General features: G+C 44.1%; 1 protein-coding gene across 3 annotated transcripts in view; it reads left to right on the forward strand.

The window, feature by feature from the left end:
- LOC121544569 (dnaJ homolog subfamily C member 27) overlaps positions 1-19,864 on the forward strand; it is a 32,633-nt gene that overhangs the window by 7,120 nt on the left and 5,649 nt on the right. Inside the window, exons 2-8 of one of the 3 annotated variants that reach the window (XR_005996130.2) lie at positions 209-291; positions 2,041-2,110; positions 3,185-3,349; positions 3,878-4,000; positions 4,948-5,108; positions 8,454-8,900; positions 14,390-15,087. Coding sequence is in view for 2 of the 3 variants with exons in the window: in XM_041854527.2 (XP_041710461.1) it covers positions 209-291; positions 2,041-2,110; positions 3,185-3,349; positions 3,878-4,000; positions 4,948-5,108; positions 8,454-8,586 (735 nt within the window). In the remaining variant the exon portion in view is untranslated. Of the gene's footprint in view, positions 1-208; positions 292-2,040; positions 2,111-3,184; positions 3,350-3,877; positions 4,001-4,947; positions 5,109-8,453; positions 9,004-14,389; positions 15,088-19,864 lie in introns of those variants that run through there. The other 2 variants (XM_041854527.2, XM_041854528.2) reach the window with 2 other exon arrangements.

The raw sequence follows: 19,864 nt of genomic DNA on the forward strand, positions 1-19,864 counted from the left end.
TATGAAATAAATACGTAATTGTTGTGTTATTTGTCCACTTATGTTCCCTTTATCTAATATTAGGTTTTGGTTGAAGATCTGATAACATTCAGTATCACTAATATGCAAAAGTAGAGAAAATTAGAAAGGGGGCAAATACTTTTTCATAGCGCTGTATATATCGTTAGCTATATCGTTAGTGACCTCTACTACTTTTTCTTAATTACAGAGCTGCATCATCAAGCGATACTGTGAGAAGAGGTTTGTGCCCAAGTATCTGGCCACCATAGGGATTGACTATGGGGTCACCAAGTAAGTTGACCCCAATGATGACACATGTCGTAGTAGTAAGAGGCATAGACTGAGTGTACAAAACATTATGACTTAGACTGACCTGGTGAATCCAGGTGAAAGCTATGATCCCTTATTGATGTCACCTGTTAAATCCACTTCAATCAGTGTAGATGAAGGGGGGGGGGGGGAGACAGGTTAAAGAAGGATTTTTAAGCCTTGAGACAATTGAGACATGGATTGTGTATTTGTGCCATTCAGAGGGTGAATGGGCAAGACAAAATATTTACGTGCCTTTTGAACGTAGTAGGTGCCAGGCGCACCGGTTTCTGTCAAGAACTGCAACGCTGCTGGGTTTTTCTCGCTCAACAGTTTCCCGTGTGTATCAAGAATGGTCCACCACCCAAAGGACATCCAGCCAATGTGACGCAACTGTGGGAAGCATTGGAGTCAACATCGGCCAGCATCCCTGTGGAATGCTTTCCACACCTTGTAGAGTGCACGCCCCCGACGAATTGAGGCTGTTCTGCAACTCAATATTAGGAATGTGTTCTTAATGTTTTGTGCACTCAGTGTACATCTATCATTTGTAGAGCAGATGCACAGCTCAGTTCCGTTGTTGTCAGATCATTTCAGATAAAGGAGAGGAGACCAGGAGAGGAGGTTGGGATCCAGTATGTAATAGAGCAGTGGATCCCAACCTCCTTTGGTTGCTGTACTTCCAAGTACATTTTGCTCTGCATCGGTGATGGAGTGGTTAAAAAAAAGAAACTATAAACTCCATCGAGACCAACAACCACCAGTATAAACAAAAATGTATGACATTTTTAGAACTGTATTGATTAGATTTTTTTGTAGGCATATAGTGTAGGAAGGTAGGCCATGGGGAGATGTTCATATTGAAACATACATATATATGTTTCTTTCAGTTCTTAATTTGTTTAATAAGATTAGTACATATTTTCTCAAGGGACCCCACATGGGGCTCCGACCCCAAGTTTGGGAACCACTGTACTAACCTCTCTCTCTCTCGCCCTCTCTCTCTCTCTCTCTCTCTCTCTCTCTGTCTCAGGAGCCTACTCTCTGTAAAGCAAAGTTATGATGAGAACTTAGTAGCCTATATTTTGCTCCTGCTGAGGTCCATTTAACATTAGCTTTTTACTTAATCTTTCTAGCCAAAGCCCTTAAACAGTACTGCAATAGAAGTATCTGTCGGCAGCTAGCCACCTTACTGACTGACATATCTAAAAGCGACAATTTACCAGTTTGTGCAATCAATCTCCAAGAGTCTGGTTTTCTTTGTTTGGGGGATGCCTGTAGACATGACAAAAAAATCGTATCTGTCCGGCATCTTCAAATCCACTGTCAGCAGCGTCTTTAGTTGCCTACCGACTCCGAGCTGGAGTAGTTTGTTTCACATGTCAGGCCCTCGTCCTGTGCCACGAGAGGGCGGAGTTAGCATTTGAGAGAGTGGTGAATGTGCTAATCTGGGGGGCCAATCAGGAGGAGGCAGGCAAACATAACGAACAAACAACTGTTCATGATTCCACTTGTTCACAAAGAGGCCCGTTTAGAACTCAGAAGAATATAAGCGTTCTGAGCTTTGATCAACGCTGGGAACGCAATAAATATTGTGTAAATGCTAATAGAGACTACTGAAGTCTGTGTGACTGATTGAGTGTTTGTGTCTATCAGAATCCAGGTTGAAAACCACTGCTGTAGAGACTACTGAAGTCTGTGTGACTGATTTGAGTGTTTCTTCTCCATCAGAGTCCAGGTGCGTGACAGGGAGATCAAAGTGAATATCTTTGACATGGCAGGACACCCCTTCTTCTACGAGGTCAGTGAGTACCTTTCTGCCTCATTGATTAGATTTATCTGACCTTTATTTTTATCAGGTTAGATTAAAAATATATTTTTCAAGAGAGACCTGGCCAAAGTAGTGGCACAATAAAGTTTCATTCAAAGACACATTTTTAAAACCTAAATCATATTGTAAATCATGCCTTGGGTCATGTTCTAACATACTGGAACATACTTTTACACGTCTGACCAGAAAAACATCTTTACCCTCATGTCCAGACACGCTGTCTGTGTGTTTACCGTGGATTTGCTGCTGTTTCTATACTGAATGAAAACATGAGATGCACTTCACTACTGTGTTTGACTCAATGATGATTTGTGTAACAACAGCACCCCTTACTGGTGTAATAATGAATTGCTCCACAGGAACAGCAGGGGTGTATTCATTATGGAAACCGGTTACCGTTTAAGAACCAAACGGTAGCAAACAGAATAAAAACCGGGAAGGACCTACCTGCATTTGTCTGATAGAAAAGAGAGCGGCAGGTAGCCTAGTGGTTAAGAGCGTTGGCCCAGTAACCGAAAGGTCACTGGTTCGAACCCCCAAGCCGACTAGATGAAAAATCTGTCTGTGCCCTTGAGCTAGGCACTTAACCCTAATTGTTGCTGTAAGTCGCTCTGGATAAGAGCATCTGCTAAATGACTCAAATGTAGATACTCCTGTTTGGAGAAACTCACGGTTTCTGTTGCAAAACGTTTGCCACGGACTGAAAATTTTGCAACAGAATCCGCACTTAACCCTCATTACACGGATTCTGTTGCAAAATGTATTTACAATGGTGTTTATGCTCCAATGGTTGCCCTTTTAACAGGCAACAGGTCACAAATGTTGCTTCTCTCTCTCTCTCTCTCTCTCTCTCTCTCTCTCTCTTCTCTCCCTCTTATCCCTCTCTCTCTTCTCTCTCTCTCTCTCTCTCTCTCTCTCTCTCTCTCTCTCTCTCTCTCTCTCTCTCTCTCTCTCTCTCTCTCTCTCTCTCTCTCTCTCTCTCTCCCTCTTCTCTCTCTCTCTCTCTTCTCTCTCTCTCTCTCTCTCTCTTCTCTCTCTCTGTAGGTTCGTAATGAGTTCTATAAGGACAGCCAGGGAGTGGTGTTGGTGTATGATGTTGGTCTGAGGGAGAGTTTTGATGCGCTGGACAGCTGGCTCGGGGAGATGAAACAGGAGATGGGCTCCATGGTTAACATGGAGAGCATTGTCTTCGTCGTCTGTGCCAACAAGGTGTGTGTGTGTTTTTCAAGTTTTAATGTCACATGCACAAGGACAGTGAAATGCCTTTCTTGCTAAGTCAAAACCCAACAATGCAGTAATCAATAACAAGGTTCACTGGACTTAACACCGTGTGTGTGTAGTCATCGTCTGGCGCCGACAAAGATGGCGGCCTCGCGACTAGCTCTTAGGAAACTTTGCGATATTTTTGTTTTTTTAATGTATTATTTTTTTACATGATTAGCTCTTAGATTTGTGTGTATTGGGTATATGTTGTGAAATTGTTAGATATTACTTGTTAGATATTACTGCACTGTCGGCGCTGGAAGCATTTTGCTACAGCCGCAATAACATCTGCTAAACACGTGTATGTGACAAATAACATTTTATTTTATTTGTGTGTGCGTGCGTGCGTGCGTGTGTGTGCGTGTGTGCGTGCGTGCGTGTGTGTGTGTGCGTGCGTGCGTGCGTGTGTGTACGTGTGTGCGTGCGTGTGTGTGTGTGTGTGCGTGTGTGCGCGTGTGTGTGCGTGTGTGTCAGGTGGACCTGACTAAGCGTCGTGTAGTAGACGAGGGAGTGGGCAGGCTATGGGCGGAGTCTAGAGGGTTCCATTACTTTGAGACATCAGCACAGAGCGGAGAGGGCATCAGTGAGATGTTCCAGGTATGTACACACATACACACACACGCAGCTGGTTACCTCATAGATAGACAGACAGATAGATAGACAGATAGACAGACAGGCAGACAGACAGACACACAGACAGACACAGACAGACAGACAGACAGACAGACAGACAGACAGACAGACAGACAGACAGACAGACAGACAGACAGACAGACAGACCAGACCAGACCAGACACAGACAGACAGACAGACAGACAGACAGACAGACAGACAGACAGACAGACAAGACAGACAAGACAGACAGACAGACAGACAGACAGACAGACAGACAGACAGACAGACTGACTGACTGACAAAAGTTTTAGAACACCTACTCATTCAGGGGTTTTTCTTTATTTTTACTACACATATGGAATCATGTAGTAACCAAAAAAGTGTTAAACAAATTTGAGATTCATCAAATAGCCACCCTTTGCCTTGATGACAGCTTTGCTTCACCTGGAATGCTTTTCCAACCGTTTTGAAGTAGTTCCCACATATGCTGAGCATTTGTTGGCTGCTTTTCCTTCACTCTGCGGTCCGACTCAGCCCAAACCATCTCAATTTGGTTGAGGTCAGGGGATTGTGGAGGCCAGGTCATCTGATGCAGCACTCCATCACTCTCCTTCTTGGTAAAATAGCCCTTACACAGCCTGGAGGTGTGTTGGGTCATTGTCCAGCAGGGTTGCCCAACCCTAATCTAGCACACCTGATTCTAATAATTAGCTGGTTGATAAGATGAATCAGGTTAGTAACACTTGGGGTTGGAGTGAAAACCTACAGGAGGGTAGCTCTCCAGGAACAGGGTTGGGCAACCCTGGTGTAGATAGATAGATAGATAGATAGATAGATAGATAGATAGATAGATAGATAGATAGATAGATAGATAGATAGATAGATAGATAGATAGATAGATAGTAGTGATCTTTGTGTGTGTTCTCCAGGCGTTTTTCTCCTCCATAACGGACATGTGTGAGAACGGCGGGAAGCGCCCGGTGGCGGAGGTCAGTGTCGGCTTCACCAAGGAGCAGGCCGACACCATCCGACGCATACGCAACAGCAAGGACTCCTGGGATATGCTGGGGGTAAAACCTGGAGCCACACGGTAAGACCAGGGGTCAGGAGTCAAACATGGAGCCTCAGGCCCAGTCCAGAAACAACCCCTAACCCCTAGACCAGGGGTGTCAAACTCATTCCATGGAGGGCCGAGTCTCTGCTGGTTTTGGTCATTTCCTTTTAATTTGTGGCCAATTAAGACCTAGACAACCAGGTGAGGGGAGTTCCTAACTAGTCAATTAAGACCTAGATAACCAGGTGAGGGGAGTTCCTAACTAGTCAATTAAGACCTAGATAACCAGGTGAGGGGAGTTCCTAACTAATTAATTACCTTAATTGATCAGTCAAGTACAAGTGAGGAGTGAATACCTGCAGACACTCGGCCCTCCATGGAATGAGTTGGACCCCTGTTCCCTAGAGACTGTTAATAGCGCCACATTAACCTCTGATTAACTGGGTTGTGTTACCTCAATGACCTGTCCAGTCACTCAGAATGACACAATGACCTGTCCAGTCACTCAGAATGACACAATGACCTGTCCAGTCACTCAGAATGACACAATGACCTGTCCAGTCACTCAGAATGACACAATGACCTGTCCAGTCACTCAGAATGACACAATGACCTGTCCGTTCACTCAGAATGACACAATGACCTGTCCGTTCACTCAGAATGACACAATGACCTGTCCAGTCACTCAGAATGACACAATGACCTGTCCAGTCACTCAGAATGACACAATGAACTGTCCAGTCACTCAGAATGACAAAATGACCTGTCCAGTCACTCAGAATGACACAATGACCTGTCCAGTCACTCAGAATGACACAATGACCTGTCCAGTCACTCAGAATGACACAATGACCTGTCCAGTCACTCAGAATGACACAATGACCTGTCCATTCACTCAGAATGACACAATGACCTGTCCAGTCACTCAGAATGACACAATGACCTGTCCAGTCACTCAGAATGACACAATGACCTGTCCGTTCACTCAGAATGACACAATGACCTGTCCAATCACTCAGAATGACACAATGAACTCTCCAGTCACTCAGAATGACACAATGACCTGTCCGTTCACTCAGAATGACACAATGACCTGTCCAGTCACTCAGAATGACACAATGAACTGTCCAATCACTCAGAATGATACAATGACCTGTCCAGTCACTCAGAATGACACAATGACCAGTCCAGTCACTCAGAATGACACAATGACCTGTCCGTTCACTCAGAATGACACAATGACCTGTCCGTTCACTCAGAATGACACAATGACCTGTCCGTTCACTCAGAATGACACAATGACCTGTCCAGTCACTCAGAATGACACAATGACCTGTCCAGTCACTCAGAATGACACAATGACCTGTCCATTCACTCAGAATGACACAATGACCTGTCCAGTCACTCAGAATGACACAATGACCTGTCCAGTCACTCAGAATGACACAATGACCTGTCCGTTCACTCAGAATGACACAATGAACTGTCCAATCACTCAGAATGACACAATGAACTCTCCAGTCACTCAGAATGACACAATGACCTGTCCGTTCACTCAGAATGACACAATGACCTGTCCAGTCACTCAGAATGACACAATGAACTGTCCAATCACTCAGAATGACACAATGACCTGTCCAGTCACTCAGAATGACACAATGACCAGTCCAGTCACTCAGAATGACACAATGACCTGTCCGTTCACTCAGAATGACACAATGACCTGTCCGTTCACTCAGAATGACACAATGACCTGTCCGTTCACTCAGAATGACACAATGAACTGTCCAATCACTCAGAATGACACAATGACCTGTCCAATCACTCTTAGATAAGTGTCTAGGGCCTAGAGGTTGTTATGACAACAGGGCCTCAGTCAGGTTGAAGCAAGGGTTTAAGAAGATCAGGAGGAGGAAAGATCATCTCTTCTTAACCCCTTCCGTCTATTACTGCAATTAGACCCTGTTAACATGTTACCATGCAGTCCCACTCGAACAGCCCACTCTGTCACGCTATCCTATCCTCCACAATCTGATCTGCACTCCCTCTCGATTCATCCTACCCGATCTGATCTGCACTCCCTCTCGATTCATCCTACCCGATCTGATCTGCACTCCCTCTCGATTCATCCTACCCGATCTGATCTGCACTCCCTCTCGATTCATCCTACCCGATCTGATCTGCACTCCCTCTCAATTCATCCTACCCGATCTGATCTGCACTCCCTCTCGATTCATCCTACCCGATCTGATCTGCACTCCCTCTCGATTCATCCTACCCGATCTGATCTGCACTCCCTCTCAATTCATCCTACCCGATCTGATCTGCACTCCCTCTCGATTCATCCTACCCGATCTGATCTGCACTCCCTGTCAATTCATCCTACCCGATCTGATCTGCACTCCCTCTCGATTCATCCTACCCGATCTGATCTGCACTCCCTCTCGATTCATCCTACCCGATCTGATCTGCACTCCCTCTCGATTCATCCTACCCGATCTGATCTGCACTCCCTCTCGATTCATCCTACCCGATCTGATCTGCACTCCCTCTCAATTCATCCTACCCGATCTGATCTGCACTCCCTCTCGATTCATCCTACCCGATCTGATCTGCACTCCCTCTCGATTCATCCTACCCGATCTGATCTGCACTCCCTCTCGATTCATCCTACCCGATCTGATCTGCACTCCCTCTCGATTCATCCTACCCGATCTGATCTGCACTCCCTCTCAATTAAATGAAATGTGTTTATTGACATGACAGGTTCATATTGGCAAAAGAAGGGGTAACACTTTATTTGGATAGTCTGTAGAGCATCTACAGTATCAGTGACATTTAACCTACTAACTAACCCTAACCTTAACCCTTATCCTAACCCTAACCTTAACTCTTACCCTAGCCCTATCCCTTATTCTAAACCTAACCATAACTGTAACCGTAGCAAGCAGTTGCTTATCAACAGATAGTATGACCATCTGTAGATCATCTATATGGGACTATCTGGACTACCCAAACCAAGTGGGACCAAAGAAGGGAGTAACAGCAGAACTAGAATGAGATTATATTTCTATGGGACTATCTCTCTCTCTCTACCTCTCTCTTTCTTTCTCTCTCTCTTTCTCTCTCGCTCTCTCTCTCGCTCAAAAAAACAGACTTCTCTCAGTAATTTCTATCTTCCCTGATATATGAGGCAGCTAGGTGTGTCTGTGGAGGGGATTGGGGGCTTGGATTTAGCGAGAGGATTAGGAGACAGTGGAGAATCTCATTACTCCGTCGACCTGACAATCAACTCTTCCACACACACACACACACATGGCAGCTTCAACAGCGCCTTCCTCTTGGTCTAACTTTGGTTCCAAACTTTGTTTGTGTTTCCAGGGAGGAGGTTAACAAGGCGTACAGGAAGCTGGCAGTGCTGCTCCATCCGGATAAGTGCGTTGCCCCGGGCAGTGAGGATGCCTTCAAGGCCGTGGTGAACGCTCGCACCTCCCTGCTCAAGAACATCAAGTAGACGCTCCGCCAATCAACGCCAGCAAGGGACTCCGGTCAATGCTCTACCCTCCACCCTGACCCCTGACCCCTCGCCCCAGAATGTCATCAGCCTTTTCTGCCCTCTCCCAATCAGCAAAACCAACCCTTTCCCCCGTCCCTGCTCTCCAACCCTTCCCACCAGATGCCATGACATTTTGCTACAACAGAGTTTTATAATGTCATTACTGATGATGTGCCACAGAAACTCTGTCTCTCTGTGTAAGGAAGACTTATCAATGCTTTAAACAACTGTCATCTTTCACACACTGGAGAGAGAAGTCAATGGACGACTGGGTAAGTCATTAGCTTGCTCCTAACCAGTACGGCTGGGAATTGCCAGGGATCTCACAATATGAAATTGTCACGATACTTAGGTGCCGAAACGATATGAAAACAAGTTTTGATCAGTCATGGAAGTAAAAGTGCTGAAAACTAATTGGCCCCTCTATTTAAAAAGGAGATGGAGAACAAGCTATGAAGGAAAAATACTGGAGTTTTGGTGCAGGTACAGCCAACCAGCGCAATAATTATATTGCGATATTCTCCAAAATAATATCCAGATATGTGACTGTATCCATTACCACTAACTAGATGTGTTAGCTTTGGTCCAGAGCGTTCAAGCAGCTTGTTGAGATAAAGAAAAGTCAGCATCAGCATGCCGCACAAACCTGACGCCCTGAACAATAGCTACAGGTGCTGTAGACATGAATGGTTGGAATAAAGGTGGGTAATGCTGAACATACACTATGCGATTTCGCCACGTTTTTGCCGTCCCAGATTACATTTTTATGAAATGCTATGAACTTGGGCTAGGATCAGTAGGTCGGGACTCTCGTAGTTTGAGCGGGTCGAGGACGCACCGATGACGGCTGTTCCGTTCTCCAGACCTTTTGTCGGATGACCCGATAATTTTCGGACATGTCAGAAATGTTGGTTGTGCATCTTGCAGGGCTGGTCCATACTAGACTACAGTCCCTACTCTCCCCGCTGGACAAGCTTGGCCTCATCCTTTAAATACTTATCCCTAGGGTTGCAAAGTTCTGGTAACTTTCCCATAATTCCCAGGTTTTCCAGAAATCCCGGTTGCAAGATTCCCATAATCAGGAAGGAATAGTCAGGAAAACCGGAATCCCTCTCAGATTCGATGTCTATCTACATAGGCCAGCAGCCTCTAAGGTGCAGGGTTGAGTAACCGGGTGGTAGCCGGCTAGTGACAGTGACTAAGTTCACAGCAGGGTACTGGGTGGAGGCCAGCTAGTGATGTCTATTTAAGTGTGATGGCCTTGAGATAGAAGCTGTTTTTCATTCTCTCTCGGTCCCAGCTTTGATGCACCTGTACTGACCTCACCTTCTGGATGATAGCGGGGTGAACAGGCCGCGGCTCGGGTGGCTGAGGTCCTTGATTGTCTTTTATGGCCTTCCTGTGACATCCACTGGGTTAATATGTGCTGCGTGCTGCTACTGTGTCGGTTTTGTTTTGGTATAAGAAACAGAAAAACCACACTGCTTGTTCCATATGTGTGTGTAGAGAGGCTGGCCTCTTGGTGACAGGATGTGATTGGGTGGCCCCTGACCTCATGGCATGCTGGGTATAATCTGGATAAAAGGCTGATCAGGCTGATTAAAGCAAGTCAGGCACACTGCCATCTGATTATACACACACACACACACACACACACACACAGCCAGATACGTCAGTCAGCTTTATTTAGACTGGTGGCTTCACTTAGTGTCAGTCTAACCATGACTGGACGACTGACACACCCTGCCACTGACCTCGGTGCAGCCTGCCACGGATCTCAGTGGGAGACACAGCAGTGTTCACGTTGACACAGTTCTCTAACTAACCTTTCCACTATCTATTGAAACTGTGGGAGAATCTCAATTGTATTTTTATGGACTCCTTAAAAAGGTCAGAGACGAGGGACCTTGTCATCCAATGAATTTTGAGGAGGCGGCGAGGAGAGAGCACATGAGGTTCTCGAACCCAGTCTACTGCTGTGTGTATGCTCAGTGCAAGGCTTACTGTTTCGTATTTGTATTTATTATGGATCCCCATTAGTTTCTGCCAAGGCAGCAGCTAATCTTCCTGGGGTCCAGCAAAATTAAGGCAGTTCATAATTTTTTTTTTTTAAACATTACAATACATTCCCAGATTTCACAACACACTGTGTGCCCTCAGGCCCCTACTCCACCACTACCACATATCTACAGTACAACATCCATGTGTAACGTGTGTGTATAGTGCGTATGTTATCGTGTGTGTGTATGCATGTGTCTGTGTCTGTGTTTGTGTTGCTTCACAGTCCCCGCTGTTCCATAAGGTATATTGTTGTCTGTTTTTTAAATCTAATTTTACTGCTTGCATCAGTTTCCTGATGTGGAATAGAGTTCCATGTAGTCATGCCTCTATGTAGTACTGTGCGCCTCCCATAGTCTGTTCTGGACTTGGGGACTGTGAAGAGACCTCTGGTGGCATGTCTTGTGGGGTATGCATGGGTGTCCGAGCTGTGCGCCAGTATTTCAAACAGACAGCTCGGTGCACTCAACATGTCAATATATCTCATAAATACAAGTAGTGATGAAGTCAATCTCTCCTTCACTTTGAGCCAGGAGAGATTGACATGTACAGTGGGGAGAACAAGTATTTGATACACTGCCGATTTTGCAGGTTTTCCTACTTACAAAGCATGTAGAGGTCTGTAATTTTTATCATAGGTACACTTCAACTGTAAGAGAAGTAATCTAAAACAAAAATCCAGAAAATCACATTGTATGATTTTTAAGTAAATAATTTGCATTTTATTGCATGACATAAGTATTTGATACATCAGAAAAGCAGAACTTAATATTTGGTACAGAAACCTTTCTTTGCAATTACAGAGATTATACGTTTCCTGTAGGTCTTGACCAGGTTTGCACACACTGCAGCAGGGATTTTGGCCCACTCCTCCATACAGACCTTCTCCAGATCCTTCAGGTTTCGGGGCTGTCGCTGGGCAATACGGACTTTCAGCTCCCTCCAAAGATTTTCTATTGGGTTCAGGTCTGGAGACTGGCTAGGCCACTCCAGGACCTTGAGATGCTTCTTACGGAGCCACTCCTTAGTTGCCCTGGCTGTGTGTTTCGGGTCGTTGTCATGCTGGAAGACCCAGCCACGACCCATCTTCAATGCTCTTACTGAGGGAAGGAGGTTGTTGGCCAAGATCTTGCGATACATGGCCCCATCCATCCTCCCCTCAGTACGGTGCAGTCGTCCTGTCCCCTTTGCAGAAAAGCATCCCCAAAGAATGATGTTTCCACCTCCATGCTTCACGGTTGGGATGGTGTTCTTGGGGTTGTACTCATCCTTCTTCTTCCTCCAAACACGGCAAGTGGAGTTTAGACCAAAAAGCTCTATTTTTGTCTCATCAGACCACATGACCTTCTCCCATTCCTCCTCTGGATCATCCAGATGGTCATTGGCAAACTTCAGACGGGCCTGGACATGCGCTGGCTTGAGCAGGATGACCTTGCGTGCGCTGCAGGATTTTAATCCATGACGGCGTAGTGTGTTACTAATGGTTTTCTTTGAGACTGTGGTCCCAGCTCTCTTCAGGTCATTGACCAGGTCCTGCCGTGTAGTTCTGGGCTGATCCCTCACCTTCCTCATGATCATTGATGCCCCACGAGGTGAGATCTTGCATGGAGCCCCAGACCGAGGGTGATTGACCGTCATCTTGAACTTCTTCAATTTTCTAATAATTGCGCCAACAGTTGTTGCCTTCTCACCAAGCTGTGTGCCTATTGTCCTGTAGCCCATCCCAGCCTTGTGCAGGTCTACAATTGTATCCCTGATGTCCTTACACAGCTCTCTGGTCTTGGCCATTGTGGAGAGGTTGGAGTCTGTTTGATTGAGTGTGTGGACAGGTGTCTTTTATACAGGTAACGAGTTCAAACAGGTGCAGTTAATACAGGTAATGAGTGGAGAACAGGAGGGCTTCTTAAATAAAAACTAACAGGTCTGTGAGAGCCGGAATTCTTAATTGTTGGTAGGTGATCAAATACTTATGTCATGCAATAAAATGCAAATTAATTACTTTAAAATCATACAATGTGATTTTCTGGATTCCGTCTCTCACAGTTGAAGTGTACCTATGATACAAATTACAGACCTCTACATGCTTTGTAAGTAGGAAAACCTGCAAAATCGGCAGTGTATCAAATACTTGTTCTCCCCACTGTATATTATTAATGTTAGCTCTCTGTGTACATCCAAGGGCCAGCCGTGCTGCCCTGTTCTGAGCCAATTGCAATTTTCCTAAGTCCCTTTTTGTGGCACCTGACCACACGACTGAACAGTAGTCCAGGTGCGACAAAACTAGGGCCTGTAGGACCTGCCTTGTTAGTGCTGTTATGAAGGTAGAGCAGCACTTTATTATGGACAGACTTCTCCCCATATTAGCTACTGTTGTACCAATATGTTTTGACCATGACAGTTTACAATCCAGGGTTACTCCAAGCAGTTTAGTCACCTCAACTTGATCAATTTCCACATTATTTATTACAAGATTTAGTGGAGGTTTAGGGTTTAGTGAATGATTTCTCCCAAATACAATGCTTTTAGTTTTAGAAATATTTAGGACTAACTTATTTCTTGCAAACCACTCTGAAACTAACTGTAGCTCTTTGTTAATTGTTGCAGTCATTTCAGTCGCTGTAGTAGCTGGCGTGTATAGTGTTGAGTCACCCGCATACATAGGCACACTGGCTTAATCAAAGCTAGTGGCATGTCGTTAGTAAAGATTGAAAAAAGTAAGGGGCCTAGACAGCTGCCCTGGGGAATTCCTGATTCTACCTGGATTATGTTGGAGAGGCTTCCATTAAAGAACACCCTCTGTGTTCTGTTAGACAGGTAACTCTTTATCCACAATATAGCAGGGGGTGTAAAGCTTGTTTTTCCAGCAGCAGACTATGATCGATGTCCAAAGCCGCACTGAAGTCTAACAAAACAGCCCCCACAATATTTTTTATTATCAATTTCTCTCAGCCAATCATCAGTAATTTGTGTAAGTGCTGTGCTTGTTGAATGTCCTTCCCTATAAGCATTCTGAAAGTCTGTTGTCAATTTGTTTACTGTAAAATAGCATTGTATCTGGTCAAACACCATTTTCTCCAAACGTTTACTAAGTGTTGGTATCAGGCTGATTGGTCGGCTATTTGAGCCAGTAAAGGTGGCTTTACTATTCTTGACTTTTGCTTCCCTCCAGGCCTGAGGGCACACACTTTCTAGTAGGCTTAGATTGAAAATATGGCAAATAGGAGAGGCAATAACGTCCACTATTATCCTCAGTAATTTTCCATCCAAGTTGTCAAACCCCGGTGGCTTGTCATTGTTGATAGACAACAATAGTTTTTTCACCTCTTCCACACTCACTTTACGGAATTCAAAATTACAATGCTTGTCTTTCATAATTTGGTCAGATATAAATTACTTGGATGTGTAGTGTCAGCGTTTGTTGCTGGCATGTCATGCCTAAGTTTGCTAATCTTGCCAATAAAAAAAATAATTCAAGTAGTTGGCAATATCAGTCGGTTTTGTGATGAATGAGCCATCTGATTCAATGAATGATGGAGCTGAGTTTGCCTTTTTTCCCAAAATGTAATTTTAGGTGCTCCAAAGCTTTTTACAATTATTTACTATTATGTAATGTATCTTTGATTCATAGTGTAGTTTCTTCTTCATTAAAAATGATGCTTCTTCATCTCTCCTTTCCCTTTCTGTTTGTCTCTCTGTGGATTAGTGGAGCCAAAGTCATGGTGCAGTACACGCACACAGCCAGGCCCAGAGCAGAGCAGGTCAGGGAAGGGCAAGGCAGGGAGCTTTGGGCCCATCTGGTCAGCCAATCGTCTCATTACCTTGGCTCAGGGCTAAGAGCAAAGCCACTAAACCCTTTCCCCCTCTGTGACGGGATGCAAGCGCCAGCCTTTACCTAACCTTACTTTAATACATTACAGTTACTTATCTATCCACTGGACCCGACTGGATTGGACTGGCTCTGTTTCGCTTTTTGCCCCAAGCTGAATATTTTCTGGATTAAAAATATATCTGACGGGATAGAAGGTTGTGAGAGGGAGACGGTTAACTGATCACTAAATCGGTTAGCAGAGAAACAGGAAGGGAAGGGGAAAGAGGAGAAAGAGGACTGAAGAAGAAGAAGAAGAAGAAGAAGAAGAAGAAGACTGGAAGACTGAAAGGTGAAGAAAAGACGAGTAGTTTTGAAAAGGTTGTTCTTCTGAAGTGGTGTATGAAAAATAACATGGAGTAGAAAACATGGAGGCAAAGATGACGTTGTTCTGAGCAGGAACAGGTTAACTGGTGTCTGATGGAAGAGTCGTGTCGTACCATACAACTACCACGCTGAATTCTAGATCTCATGAGTAGACGACATGCTCCCGTGCTGGATGTACACGCCTCATCACCACCAACTCATCCACTATGGTAGGTTACACCCCCTGTCCTCATGACACACACACACTCACACACACACACACACACGCACGCGCATAACATTTGACCTCACATATTTATACTTTAAATATGATCGGCAGAGAAGATCTGGTGTTAGGGTTGTAATTCCACATGCTAACTGTCTGCGGTGCTCTATCTGTGTAGCAGTAGCCAGAGTAGCCACTAGTCTCCCTCCATGTAAAACACGTCAAGGCATGTCCCCCTCATCATCATCATCATCATCATCATCATCATCTGTGGAGTAACGTGTCTACTTAGTTCTCCCTGCACTAAAAGCCAGTCAATTGTGTCATTGATAAGTGTGTAGGCTGCTGGGGAAAATCTACATTCTGAAGAGGCTATGGGCCTGAATGGGAGGGTCAGGGTTAATGTGGGCCTGAATGGGTAGGGGAGGGGGGTCAGGGTTAATATGGGCCTGAATGGGTGGGGAGGGTCAGGGTTAATATGGGCCTGAATGGGTGGGGGAGGGTCAGGGTTAATATGGGCCTGAATGGGTGGGGGAGGGTCAGGGTTAATATGGGCCTGAATGGGAGGGTCAGGGTTAATATGGGCCTGAATGGGTGGGGGAGGGTCAGGGTTAATATGGGCCTGAATGGGTGGGGAGGGTCAGGGTTAATATGGGCCTGAATGGGAGGGGGAGGGTCAGGGTTAATATGGGCCTGAATGGGTGGGGGGAGGGTCAGGGTTCATATGGGCCTGAATGGGAGGGTCAGGGTTAATATGGGCCTGAATGGGTGGGGGAGGGTCAGGGTTAATATGGGCCTGAATGGGTGGGGGAGGGTCAGGGTTAATATGGGCCTGAATGGGTGGGGAGGGTCAGGGTTAATATGGGCCTGAATGGGTGGGGGAGGGTCAGGGTTAATATGGGCCTGAATGGGTGGGGGAGGGTCAGGGTTAATGTGGGCCTGAATGATACTGCTCAACGAGCAATGAGGAAGTGAATCGAGGCTGGGGTAAGTTTCTCAAAAACAAGCCAAATCACAAAAAAAGTGTCCGGACCCTTCTATAACATGACATTTACAGTTGAAGTCGGAAGTTTACATACACTTAGGTTGGAGTCATTAAAACTCGTTTTTCAACCACTCCACAAATGTCTTGTTAACAAACTATAGTTTTGGCTTAGCTGATAATAACAAAAGAAGAACAATATTTACATGGCTCAAAGAGAAGGAATATAATATCTATTGTTTACAGGAAACTCATTCAACAATTCTAGATGAAGTTGCGTGGAAAAAGGAATGGGGGGGGGGGGCGAAATATACTTCTCCCATGGGCAAAGAAATTCAAAAGGGGTGATGATATTAATTAATAGTAATTTCGATCCGAATGTGCAAATTGTCCAAATAGATACGCAAGGAAGATGGATTATTTTAAATATGTTATTGGACCATAAACCGATATGGCTCATTAACCTTTACAGACCAAATAATGATGATCCACACTTCTTTGACAATATATATAATATAAACCCTGCAAGCAATTCAAGACAATATTATTATGGTGGGAGATTATAATACTGTTTTAAATAGCTCAATGGACCGTAAAGAAAATCACACCACAAACAATCACCCTCATGCTCTTAAGGAAATCGTGAATGTCATGGATACATCAGAACTAGTAGACATATGGAGGCTTAAATATCCTGATCTAGTGAGATATACATGGCGGAGACTCAATCAAGCTAGTCGTCTTGACTTCTTTCTTATCTCATTCTCGTTGGCACCAAAAGTTTAAAAAGTGTTGATAGGGGACAGAATGCGGTCGGACCATCTTATAATTGGCATATACAGTGGGGAGAACAAGTATTTGATACACTGCCGATTTTGCAGGTTTTCCTACTTACAAAGCATGTAGACGTCTGTAATTTTTATCATAGGTACACTTCAACTGTGAGAGACGGAATCTAAAACAAAAATCCAGAAAATCACATTGTATGATTTTTAAGTAAATAATTTGCATTTTATTGCATGACATAAGTATTTGATCACCTACCAACCAGTAAGAATTCCGGCTCTCACAGACCTGTTAGTTTTTCTTTAAGAAGCCCTCCTGTTCTCCACTCATTACCTGTATTATCTGCACCTGTTTGAACTCGTTACCTGTATAAAAGACACCTGTCCACACACTCAATCAAACAGACTCCAACCTCTCCACAATGGCCAAGACCAGAGAGCTGTGTAAGGACATCAGGGATACAATTGTAGACTTGCACAAGGCTGGGATGGGCTACAGGACAATAGGCAAGCAGCTTGGCGAGAAGGCAACAACTGTTGGCGCAATTATTAGAAAATGGAAGAAGTTCAAGATGACAGTCAATCCCCCTCGGTCTGGGGCTTCATGCAAGATCTCACCTCGTGGGGCATCAATGATCATGAGGAAGGTGAGGGATCAGCCCAGAACTACACGGCAGGACCTGGTCAATGACCTGAAGAGAGCTGGGACCACAGTCTCAAAGAAAACCATTAGTAACACACTACGCCGTCATGGATTAAAATCCTGCAGCGCACGCAAGGTCCCCCTGCTCAAGCCAGCGCATGTCCAGGCCCGTCTGAAGTTTGCCAATGACCATCTGGATGATCCAGAGGAGGAATGGGAGAAGATGATGTGGTCTGATGAGACAAAAATATAGCTTTTTGGTCTAAACTCCACTTGCCGTGTTTGGAGGAAGAAGAAGGATGAGTACAACCCCAAGAACACCATCCCAACCGTGAAGCATAGAGGTGAAAACATCATTCTTTGAGGATGGATTTCTGCAAAGGGGCCAGGACGACTGCACCGTATTGAGGGGAGGATGGATGGGGCCATGTATCGCGAGATCTTGGCCAACAACCTCCTTCCCTCAGTTAGAGCATTGAAGATGGGTAGTGGCTGGGTCTTCCAGCATGACAACGAAACACACAGCCAGGGCAACTAAGGAGTGGCTCCGTAAGAAGCATCTCAAGGTCCTGGAGTGGCCTAGCCAGTCTCCAGACCTGAACCCAATAGAACATCTTTGGAGGGAGCTGAAAGTCCGTATTGCCCAGCGACAGCCCCGAAAGCTGAAGGATCTGGAGAAGGTCTGTATGGAGGAGTAGGCCAAAATCCCTGCTGCAGTGTGTGCAAACCTGGTCAAGACCTACAGGAAACATACGATCTCTGTAAATGCAAACAAAGGTTTCTGTACCAAATATTAAGTTCTGCTTTTCTGATGTATCAAATACTTATGTCATGCAATAAAATGCAAATTAATTACTTAAAAATCATACAATGTGATTTTCTGGATTTTTGTTTTAGATTCCGTCTCTCACAGTTGAATTGTACCTATGATAAAAATTACAGACCTCTACATGCTTTGTAAGTAGGAAAACCTGCAAAATCGGCAGTGTATCAAATACTTGTTCTCCCCACTGTACATTACTCTTACTGAATTTCCATGTGGGCGAGGATATTGAACATTTAATCAAAGCCTATTGGATGATAATTTCTTGAGAAACTTACTCAAGAAAGATCAAGTGTAATATATATATTTTTTTTATCAAACTGGATGGAATATGGGGGGAAATGCACCAAATTATTTTTTAATCTTCAACATCGGAATGCTACCAAAAATAATTTAATGAAACTGGTTACAATTGACAGAGTAACCCATGATTCACCAAATTATATTTTGAAGGAGGAAACAAAGTACTTTAAGCATATGTTTTCGTATCAGTCACATCCATCTCCTCCTACTGAAGCTAATTGTAGAGATTTTTTTTCTATTGATAATGTAAAATTAACAGCCATACAGAAAGACTCATGTGAAGGTGAAATTACAGAGGAGGAACTTCTGGATGCAATTAAAGACTTTAAATCCGGGGAAACTCCAGGGTTGGATGGCATACCAGTTCAGGTATACCAAACCTTTTTTGATATACTAAGAGGACCGTTATTAGCATGTTTTAACCACTCCTATGTAAATGGTAGATTATCTGACACTCAAGAAGAAGGTCTGATCTCATTATGACTGAAACAGGATACAAGTGGAAAATATAAAGATCCAGTCCATTTAAAAAATTGGAGGCCATTTACACTTCAGTGTTGTGATGCAAAAATCCTAGCAAAATGTATAGCGCATAGAATAAAAAAGGTATTGTCGGATATTATTCATTCTAATCTGACAGGTTTTTTACATGGAAGATACATTGGAGATAATATAAGGCAAGTATTGGAAACAATAGAACACTATGGAAAATCTGGGAAACCAGGCCTGCTATTCATAAAGTGTGACTGGGGTTTATATATAAATGCCTGGAGCATTTCAATTTTGGAGAATCTCTTATAAAATGGGTCAAAATCATGTATAGTAACCCTAGGTGTAAAATAGTAAATAATGGCTATTTCTCAGAAAGTTTTAAACTGTCAAGAGGAGTGAAACAAGGTTGTCCACTATCGGCATATCTATTTATTGTGGCCATCGAGACGTTAGCTATTAAAATCAGATCCAACAATAATATCAGGGGATTAGAAATCCAGGGCTCAAAAACAAAGGTGTTATTGTACGCTGATGATTCATGTTTTCTTTTAAATCCACAACTAGAATCCCTCCACAGCCTCAGAGGATCTAGATACATTTTCTAAACTCTCTGGATTACAACCAAATTATGACAAATGTACTATATTACGTATTGGATCACTAAAAAATAAAAAATTTACATTACCATGTAGTTTACCAATAAAATGGTCTGATGGTGATGTGGATATACTCGGAATACATATCCCAAAGGAA

The sequence above is a fragment of the Coregonus clupeaformis genome, unplaced genomic scaffold, assembly GCF_020615455.1.
Source record: "Coregonus clupeaformis isolate EN_2021a unplaced genomic scaffold, ASM2061545v1 scaf0032, whole genome shotgun sequence".
NCBI classification, from domain to species: Eukaryota; Metazoa; Chordata; class Actinopteri; order Salmoniformes; family Salmonidae; genus Coregonus; species Coregonus clupeaformis.